At 44.5% G+C, this 10,698-nt stretch overlaps 1 protein-coding gene across 1 annotated transcript; it reads left to right on the forward strand.

Moving 5' to 3' along the window:
- The first annotated feature begins 6,917 nt into the window (after nucleotides 1–6,917).
- Nucleotides 6,918–9,644, forward strand: LOC131697392 (uncharacterized). The gene is made up of 3 exons (XM_058985627.1): nucleotides 6,918–7,036; nucleotides 7,505–7,751; nucleotides 8,193–9,644. The coding sequence occupies exons 1-3, from the start codon at nucleotides 6,918–6,920 to the stop codon at nucleotides 9,642–9,644; spliced, it is 1,818 nt and encodes a 605-aa protein (XP_058841610.1).
- The last annotated feature ends 1,054 nt before the right edge of the window (nucleotides 9,645–10,698 follow it).

Below are 10,698 nucleotides of genomic sequence, written 5' to 3' on the forward strand. Positions count from 1 at the left end.
TCAGTCCTGTTTTATATATATATATATATATATATATATATATATATATATATATATATATATATATATATTATATATATATATATATATATATATATATATATATATATATATTAAAAGCTTCTGCCACTTGGAATTTCTTAGCTTTTTTGGTAGACCACATCAAGACAGCATGCAAATATTTGTGGTCACTGAGAACAGATAGGAAACAGAACATCTTAAATGTATTTGGCCAGGCTGTGGAGATACTGCCAAACCTTTCTTCAGTTATACAGCTGAATCAATCCCCTGCTCATTTAAAAAATAATAATAATAATTGTAATGCTGGGAATTGGTTAGCCGGGCAAGTAATGGTGGCAAAGTTATGATAAGAACTATAACAGTATTTACAATCGCTATATCTTTTCAAACTATTTTTGAAAATTAAATAAAATAATAATTACAACGCATAAATCAGGACTCCAAGACAGCAAGAGGCTTCTTCCCTTCTCATAGGTTTTCCTCTGTTTCAAGTTACTAAAAAAGGAGTGGTATCCAACCTCAATTATTCTCCCAAGCCTACAGGAGCACAAAGGCTAATGCAGTGCTCCGCCTAGAGGTGAACTGAATCTTGGATACTTTTTTAAATCTCTGTATCCACAGATCCGTACATCTGATGATCTCCAAAAACCACTTTGTTATTGTCCTTTACCCCCTTGAAATGATATGGGATGGGTTGCTTCATCTCTCCTCTTTCTTATATATACAGTACACCCTTGCTATAACACCCTTCACTATAATTAACCTTTGACAATAACGAACCTGGCTGCTGGACCCCAAATAAAAAAAAAGCTAATATAAACATTCACTGTCAACATCCTGGTCTGTACGCACGGGATGCCACCTCCGCAGTGAAGCCATCTCTTTTGTCTTAATAAAAAGTGTGCGCTGTGTAACTGCCTCCAAAACGAAAATCATTTTGTGTTGCAACAAAGCTGGAAACCATATTGATCGTTTGAAAAAAGTAGTAACGCAGGAATATCTTTGTCGTGAATACAGTTTGTCAAAAATCAACCATGGCTGATTCAGCAACCATGTGGCAAAGCAAACTTTATTAAAAAGATCTGATTAACTTCTCATGTCGGGTTGATTTGGAATAAAAGATCAATTTGGGATGCTTGCATGTTGGATTAAGATTTGGTGCACTTTGAAATGATTCAATTCAGATTGATTTTGAATAAAAGTTCAGCTTCAATTCGGATTTGCTTGTACTGCATTTTAATTCTTCAACGAGTAGGATAAAGCAAAGACAGAATACTGCACACATGAGGCGAACAGGTACAAGTAATTCTACTTTATTCACAATCTCATCTCATTAACTAACTCCAACAGTTTATCATTCATTTTGATTGTCCTTTCGCTATAACAAACCCTTCGATATAACGAACAAAAGGCTTGGACCCCAACAGGTTCATGATTGCGAGGGTGTATATATATTAGCTGAAGTACCCGCCGTTGCCCAGGGAAATTCAATATTTCAATGTTTCAAGCATGACAAATTGAGGAACGGTAGCCTTATGGTTTCCTATATGTTGTTGATGTTGGGTGTCGCACAATGCACTCTGACCTTTTTTTCCCTTTTTCCCTATTTTTTGGGGGGGGGGTTGCCATTTTTTAATTTTTAAAAATGTACCCCGGGGGTCAAAATTTTGGATCCAAACATAGCCCTCAACCTTCCCCTGGATGAAAGAGGAAGCCATGCAAAGTTTGGACAGACAGACAGACAAACTATATATAATAATAATAATGTTTCGCTGATAAGAGCTAACTTCCCAATGTTTCGTTATGTTTAACATACTTTTGTTTGAAAACAAACAGTGGAGGTACTTATAGGCTTTTGATGTCATGGTGTGAAATGTTGAGTGCCTGGCCATCTTGGATTGTTGTTGTACTTCTGTGCCTTTTCTTTCCTTCATTCATCTCCTTGGGAATTAAAAAAAAAAGGTGTACACAAAAATATTTGTGCTCAAAAGAGCCAACTTCCCAGTGTTTCGGTATGTTTAACATAACTTTTCTTTTAATTTTTTTTAGAGAAGGAGGTATAAGCTTGAAAAATTTAGTTTTAAAACCCTTCCGAGACCTTTCAGGAAATGTCATCAACCAAAATGTTCTGCCAATCACTTAAACGCTACAATATTATTCATTGTTGTCTGTTTAATATATTATTCCTATAGTTAAATAGCTGTTTCTTAACAACTACACTGTAATTACTAAATAATGTGTGCAATATAACCATGTTACCAAAATAGAGTACATCTAATGAAGCAGTGTTCATCATCTGCTGCTGAAACCTGAAAAAAATACTGCTTTTTTATTTTCTTTTTTTAAGGTTTTTTAAACCTACAATATTGAGCTCCCGACTGGCACATCCAGCAAAGGCGCTCCGTGTGGAGTGTTCGAATCCAGGCTATGTCATTGCCGACTGCGACCAAGGGTTCCTAGGGGGCGGCTCACAATTGGCTGAGCTCCACCCGGGTAGGGAGGGGTTAGGTCGGCAAGGCAATCTATGGTTCACTGCACACCAGCGACCCCTGTGGCTGATAGGGCGCCTGTGGGTCTGCAGTGGAGCCATTCAGACTGTGTTGTCCTCTGGCACTATAGGTCTGGTGGCTTCGCTGTGGATCCGCAGTGCGAAAAATGACGGATTGGCAGGAACACGTTTCGGAGGATGTGTGTTTCAGCCTCTGTTTCCCGAGTCAACGGGGGGTTGCAGCGGTGAACCGAGATAAAAAATAATAATTGGGCATTCCAAATTGGGGAGAGAACAGGGTTAAAAAAACATTGGCAACAACTAAATTAAAAAAAAGAAAAAAAAACCTACAATACTTAACTAGGCTTTTATTTGCATAGTTAAAATGTATAGCACATGCATTTCTGTGTAAGAAAATGATTCACTGACAGTTTAATTACATTATTGTAACTATGGATATGACTTTTCTTGAATGATATCCAAGAACTAGTTCTGTAGCTTTCTAATTATTTTACTTTTCAGTTCTTACCATGAAATTAAAGCCCTTCGTCTAATACGTTCTTCCAAGTCTACTGCTATGGATGTTTTAAATTGAGCCTCACAATGTGTACTATTAGAATATGGAACACTCTTGAAAGGGAAGACAGGGTAAGTCAGAGGCTGGATGTTATTTATTAAAGGGCTTTGACACAAGATCAGTTTCTATGTAACGGTTAATCATCCATGTGTGCATTTTGTTTGTATTTGATTTATTATTTGCATATATAATTAAGTAGAGGATTGCTACACAATTGATTTGACACTACACTGACTTGCATGGGCAGATGATGTGCTCAGGATTGAATTAGCAAATCACCAGTATGAAGTATGAAGTATGAAGATGCCATTACATTCTCTTTATCAGAATTGTGATTTATTTCCTGCAGCCCTTTTGTTGCTGGCTCACTGGTGTGAGTCTTATTCTGTGGATTAATCCAGAATGCTTCACTCAATACAACAATTAGTCAGTTTAAATCAGCATGCAGTATGAAAAATGCACTTTATGCATAATTACCAATTTAGGGGATGACAAAGTGTGCCATACTCATTCCTCTGGTCCAACAAATAAGATCTAGACCAGCCTTTACATACTGTATATAGATATATACAGACGTGTTCAAATTTGTTGGTACCCCTCCACAAAAAACGAAGAATGCACAATTTTCTCTGAAATAACTTGAAACTGACAAAAGTAATTGGCATCCACCATTGTTTATTCCATATTTAATAGAAATCAGACTTTGCTTTTGATTTTTTATTCAACATAATATTGTAAATAATTAAACAAATGAAAATGGTATGGACAAAAATGATGGGACCGCTAACCTAATATTTTGTTGCACAACCTTTAGAGGCAATCACTGCAATCAAACATTTTCTGTAGCTCTCAGTGAGACTTCTGCACCTGTTAACAGGTAGTTTGGCCCACTCTTCCTGAGCAAACTGCTCCAGCTGTCTCAGGTTTGATGGGTGCCTTCTCCAGACTGCAAGTTTCAGCTCTTTCCATAGATGTTCGATAGGATTCAGATCAGGACTCATAGAAGGCCACTTCAGAATAGTCCAATGTTTTGTTCTTATCCATTCTTGGGTGCTTTTAGCTGTGTGTTTTGGGTCATTATCCTGTTGGAGGACCCATGACCTGCGACTGAGACAGAGCTTTCTGACACTGGGCAGTACGTTTCGCTCCAGAATGCCTTGATAGTCTTGAGATTTCATTGTGCCCTGCACAGATTCAAGGCACCCTGTGCCAGGCGCAGCAAAGCAGCCCCAAAACATAACCAAGCCTCCTCCATGTTTCACTGTAGGTATGGTGTTCTTTTCTTTGAAAGCTTCATTTTTTCGTCTGTGAACATAGAGCTGATGTGACTTGCCAAAAAGCTCCAGTTTTGACTCATCTGTCCAAAGGACATTCTCCCAGAAGGGAGAACAAAAGAACAATGTGGATACAATTTAAAGGTATGAAGTTTATTTTATAGGCCAAAAGTAAAATTAAATAACTGTTGAAAACATTACGATTTTATAAGATAACAGGCAATGACCTAACAGGATATTAAGTTTATTCCGTGTCTATAAAATGCTAATTTAATCTGTCATGTAGATTATTTTGTTATAATGTTAACCCTGGTTTCACACACGCTAAAAATGAACACATAATAGGTAGATAATTATTACTTTATCAATTCTGACTATGAAAAAAAAACAGGAGCAAATAGCTAGCTGTAACGTTAACATGATCCAAGTAATGTCTTCCTTGTTTTATCAGTACGAATAATAGAGAAATACAATCTTGAGGTGCATTAATTTATCGATCTGTTTTCTATTTATAATACTGTGACAGGGATGACGAGTGGCCTTCTTCATGGCCGGCAGTTCCCCTCCGTGGGGCTCCGACCACACAATCTCCTGCCGCGAAAGTGCGGCTGGGGGAGCTGGTCTCCTGACCTCCCCCCCTTTCTTCATGGCCGTCAGTTCCCTTCCGTGGGGCTCCGGCCATAGTGTAGTGACCCCAGGCGAAGCAGGATCCCTGGCGACCCCAGGCGAAGCAGGACCCTCGACGACCCCAGGTGAAGCAGGATCCCTGGCGACCCCAGGCGAAGCAGGATCCCTGGCGACCCCAGGCGAAGCAGGATCCCTGGCGACCCCAGGCGACGGCAGCAGCAGCGGACCCTCGGGAGGCGATGGCAGCAGCAGCGGACCCTCGGGAGGCGACGGCAGCAGCAGCGGACCCTCGGGAGGCGACGGCAGCAGCAGTGGACCCTCGGGAGGCGAACTCGGGAGGGGAGCCCCTGGCCATAGAGGCGGCAGCGGGAGCTCCACTTCTCCCTCGTACCCTGTATCCTGTGGGGAACAAAAGGCAGCCCCAGGCGATGCAGAACAGCCATCCCCAGGCAATGGCGACGGTGGGAGGGGAGCCCCTGGCCATGAAGGCGACAGCAGGAGCTCCACTTCTCCCAATGGTGGTGGTGGTGGAGGTAAAGGTAGCTCCTGCTCCTCTCCTCTTGATGGTAATGGCGGCAGGGGCTCCTCCTCTTCTAGCGGCCAAGGCGGCAGGGGCTCCTCCCCTTCTGGCGGCCAATGTCCTCATCATCTCATCATCATCTTCAGCCTTTTTCAATCCACTGCTGGATGAAGGCCTCCCCAAGATTCTTCCACACAAGCCTGTCTGATGTGTCCCTCATCCACATTGCTCCGGCGTGTTTCCTAATTTCATCTTGCCATCTTCCTGGAGGTCTTGTTCTTGGTCGCTTTATATCTCTTGGGATCCAGTCTAGTATCTCCTTGGTCCAGCATTGGTCTTTTCTTCTTGCTACATGTCCGGCCCACTGCCATTTCAGATTTTTTTTGCTCTTATGATAACATTGCATACTTTTGTTTGCGGTCTTATCCATTTTTTCCTTTTCCTATCTCTTCTTGTTATTCCCAGCATGCATCTTTCCATACTCCGTTGAGTCGTTTGTAATTTTTGAATCATATTTGCATTAAGGGTCCAGGTTTCGCATCTGTAAGTTAGCACTAGCAGCACGCATTGGTCGAAGACTTTTCCCTTTCAGAACCATGCTTGATCTTCCAAAGGCACTCCAGCCTAGTTTTGCTCTTCTGTTGATTTTGCACATTTGCTTCTCCGTTGCCAAATTTAGCTGTCCTAAGTATATGTAGTTATTATCTTCTTCAAGCTTGATCCCATTGACTTTAAATGTTAGCTTGCGTGGTTCAGGGGGCGTGGAGCTGGGTGCTTCCAATCTTTCAATCTCCCAATTTTCTAATTTCCTGTTAATTAGCATCTATTTTCTATTTAAGCTCTGATCACCTGCACCTTTTCTGTCTAGTGTTTCGTTTTTGAATCCTGACCGGTAGTGTTACGCATTACTCGAAGAAAATATATATATATATATATATTACGAAGACCATCGTTTCATCAAGATTTATACGCGCAGTCTTACCTGCTTCCAAATGGAGAAGCGTTCAGCCTACGCCTTTCCTTCCGACTCAGACGAGTTCCTGCCTCCGACCCCTCCACCGGTCCGTCTCTGTCAGGCATCCCATTCCTCGTCTCGGTCCATGACCGCACCAGCCCCGCCAGTCAACCTTGCTTCTACCCGTTCTTCAGCTAGGCAAGAGCGGGGCTCAAAGCGCGGTTCCGCTAGCCAGCCTCCACCGCAGCTCCACTATAAAGATTGGACGACACCCAAGCTGCTGAAAATACTCTTTGAAAAGTCAATTCCCATTCCCGTTGGTGGAGATCGCATGTCTCTATTTCTTACTTATTGTGAAGCTTTGTCAGCCGAGCCGATTTTTCCCCCCCGCTTGCAAGCTTCGGCCGTCAGGCCCTCCTCTCCTGCTACGTTCTCAGTTCCTGTTCATGCTGCGCATGCGCAAGATCCTGCTCTTGCAGCCCAGCTCCCCCTGCCAGCGCAGTCAACGCAGCCACAGCATCTGCCGCCGCAGTCACTCACCCCGCCCGTCCCCTCCTTCAGCAGCGCTCCTCAGGTCACGTTTAATCAACTGCAATCTCTGCTCCAGCCCATTATAGACTCTCAGCTAGCCCTCAGCGCCCGTCTTGACAAACTGGAGAACCCTTCTTCGGCTCCACCCGCCTTCAGTTCCAGCACTCCTGCTTATACTTTTGGTACGTCTTCTTCAGTACCCCCCGCTGCTCTTCCAGAGTTCAACCTCTCTTCAGCCACTGTAGCAAGTTCCTCTTCTCCCCGTGCTATCACCAGCCATTCTATTTCTCCAAAAATTAGGAAGCTAATAATTGAAGGCAAGGATGTTAATCTCGTTTCTATTCTCATTGCTTCTTCTGAGTTTTTAGATCACAGAGTGGTTGACTGCGGAGACGTTTCAGTCACTCTAAAGTCCCGCGACCCACGTCTTCAAAAAAAGCCTTTCCGCGGGAGAATTCGTCCTTGCTTTCTCCGTCTATCGTGACATTCTTTGTTCTGTCTATCCACATAGATTACAGGAGCTAAATCAGTATCTTTTTCTGGTCGTCGAATTGTCTGTGCGCTACGGAGGCACCTTGTTCTATCAATACCACCGTGCCTTCTCAGCCAAAGCTGCCGCCACCCTCTCAGCCGACAACCGTATCGTGGATTGGTCCCGTTCCGACCCAGATCTTTTCACCCGCATTTTCAGCGGAATTCGTGCCAACGCCTGCAGTGCATGTGCCTCCACAGCGCACTCCTCTTACCTATGTCCTAAGGTAGCAGCTAGTGCTCCCCAACCCATTCCTAATCCTTTGCCTTCTCTTCTCAGTTCAAGACATCTTACCCCTGCTTCCATCCATGCTTCAGCTCCACCCACCAGATCTCAAGCTCAAGATGTCTATGGCCGTCCCATTAAGTTTTCAGGTGGCAGGCAAATATGCAATAACTTTAATTCTTCTGTCTGTTTCAACCGCGCCTGCAAGAACCTCCATGTCTGCAGCTTCTGCAATGATGCCCACTCCCGGTCCATATGTCCTCTTAAAGCTAAGTGACAATCAAAGTTACTTCAGGTTTTTACTCCTATCATCGTTCCGGCTCTAGCTAATGCGCTTCTAAATCATCCAGACAAGGCGTTCGTCTCCTATCTAATTAGTGGACTTACAAATGGCTTCTTCACTGGCATTTCTCACGTTCCTTCCGAGTCTCACATTTGTCAGAACCTCCGTTCTGCCATCACTGAGCCAGAAGTCGTCAGTTCCCTTCTCCAGGCCGAAGTCGACAAAGGCTTCATGGTCGGCCCCTTTGCAGCACCCCCCTTCACTACCTTTCGCATTAATCCCATAGGCATCGCTACCCGCAAATATTCTGGCAAGAAACGCCTTATCATTGATCTATCCGCTCCTCGGGGCGGCTACACACGCAGCATTAACTCCCTCATTTCAAGCGAGGAGTTCGCTCTTCACTACATTAAGCTCTCAGATGCCATTTATTTCATCAAAATTGCAGGTCATGGAGCCTGGCTTGCCAAAGCCGATATCTCTGATGCATTCAAGGTCATGCCTATTCATCCTTCCCTCCGTCACCTTTTCGGAGTCTGTTGGGCAGACAAGTTCTATTTCTCCACCCAGCTCACCTTTGGTTGTCGCAGTAGCCCAAAAATATTCGATTCTTTGTCAGAAGCCCTCTCTTGGATTTTGCTCAACTCCTATCATGTCCCCTTCCTTCTCCATCTAATGGATGACTTTTTGCTTATTTCACCCCCTTTGGATCCTCCAGCCCAAGCAATTAACCAGCTTAAGACCCTCTTCTCCCTAGTTGGTGTCCCTCTCTCTCAAGAGAAAACCATCGGCCCTGTTAACTCCCTGGAATTCCTCGGCATTACACTCAATACCGTGAAATTCGAAGCCAGCCTGCCTCCTGCCAAACTCCAACGCTTACTCTCACTCATTAACAGTTTTCAGATCTCCTCTTTCATTAAGAAGAGGGACCTCCTGTCTCTCCTCGGTCATTTTAATTTCGCCATCCGCATCATTCCTCAGGGCAGAACTTTTATTTCACGTCTCCTAGCCCTCTCATCAACTGTTAGGAATATGAATTCTCACGTGAAAATCTCAGCCGACGCCAGAAAAGACATAAAGATGTGGATCAATCTCCTTACTAACTGGAATGGCCTCTCTCTATTTTATGACGACTTCATTTCAGCCCCTCATGACCTTGCCCTCTTCACCGACGCCTCCTCCATCGGATTCGGCGGGTTCCTCGCTCCCGAATGGTTCTCCAGCACTTGGCCCCCTGAAATTCAGTTCCTTCCCCCTCAAGAGAAATCTACAGCTCTCCTAGAAATTTATCCAATCGTAGTGGGCGCTGTCCTTTGGGGTCACCAATGGTCAAGAAAATCAATCCTTTTCTTCAGCGATAACAAACCCACAGTGCACATCATCAACAAAGGACGTTCTTCATCCCCCCTCATTATGCGCCTGCTCCGTCGTCTCATATGGTCTTCCGTATCTCTCAACTTCCTAATACAGGCCCGCCATCTGCCTGGTATCCACAATAATGCTGCTGATGCTCTCTCTCGCCTACAGGTATCCAAGTTCCGTCAGCTGGTTCCTTCTGCCTCCCCAAGCCCTCTCCAGATCCCACAGTTTCATCAGCTGCTCCTAGACTGAACTCTACCCTTCGCAACCTCCTTCAATCTGCTCAAAACTACATGTCTACAGCCCTCGCCCCTTCTTCAAGAGCCTCTTATTCTACGGCCTGGTCAGCATTTTTAAGATTCTGTGCTCATAATCGTATCCACCCTATTCCCTTCAATCAAGACTGGATCCTAGCCTTCATCGTTCATGCTAAAGAATCTCTCCATCTTTCCCCAGCATCCATTAAATCTTATATTTCAGGAATCCAATATCACTACCGCATCATGTCCGTGCCTTCACCCATCATCCTCTCCATACCAGTCGTTCGTCTGACTCTCCGCGGAATTCTCAAAAGCTCCCCCCCTGCTGCATCTTCCCGCCTGCCTATATCAACAGACATCCTCCATTCTCTCATCTCTACTCTTCGGAAAGGTTGCTTCTCCCCCTACGAAGATCTCCTAATGGAGACCATCTGTCTCGCAGCCTTCTTCGGATTCCTCAGAAGCTCAGAATTCACGGTTCCTTCAGCTTCAAGCTTCCCCGCAGCGGGTATTCGTGTATGTGACCTCTCTTGCATTTCCAACTGCTATTTTATAATTCGGCTGCGTACCTCAAAGACAGATCAACTCCGGCATGGTCAGTTCATCCAACTTTCAAGGATTGAATCTTCTATCTGCCCTTTCTCGGCTATGTCAAAATATCTCTCCATCAGGAAATCCCCCCCCCCCGGACCCTCTATTCATCGATTCCTCCCACGCTATTATTACACGTCACTGGTTCTCAGCCCACCTCTCCACCCTCCTCTCCAGAGCAGGCCTCCCTCCTCAGCTTTATTCTCCCCATTCATTTCGTATAGGCGCAGCTACCTCCGCTGCAAGGGCCAGCATCAACCACAGCCTGATCAAGACCATGGGCCGCTGGTCTTCTTCCGCAGTAGATTCTTACATTCATTCATCTCCCTCCGATATAGTTGTAGCCCATTCTAAAATCGCTAGTATGCCCGGAGTGGGGGCTACCTGTCCGCCGGAGCCACCAGAGGTTTTTCCCCATTAGGTTCATGGGGTTTTTTTCCTCTCCACTGAGCGGC

This window comes from Acipenser ruthenus, chromosome 2 (assembly GCF_902713425.1).
Source record: "Acipenser ruthenus chromosome 2, fAciRut3.2 maternal haplotype, whole genome shotgun sequence".
Classification (NCBI taxonomy): Eukaryota; Metazoa; Chordata; class Actinopteri; order Acipenseriformes; family Acipenseridae; genus Acipenser; species Acipenser ruthenus.

Coding starts and splice junctions, on each gene's coding strand:
- LOC131697392 (XM_058985627.1), top strand. CDS start 6,918: ATGCGCAAGATCCTGCTCTTGCAGCCCAGCTCCCCCTGCCAGCGCAGT. Junction 7,037..7,504: donor CCTTCAGCAGCGCTCCTCAG/GTCACGTTTAAT, acceptor CTATCCACATAG/ATTACAGGAGCTAAATCAGT. Junction 7,752..8,192: donor CCTCTTACCTATGTCCTAAG/GTAGCAGCTAGT, acceptor CACATTTGTCAG/AACCTCCGTTCTGCCATCAC.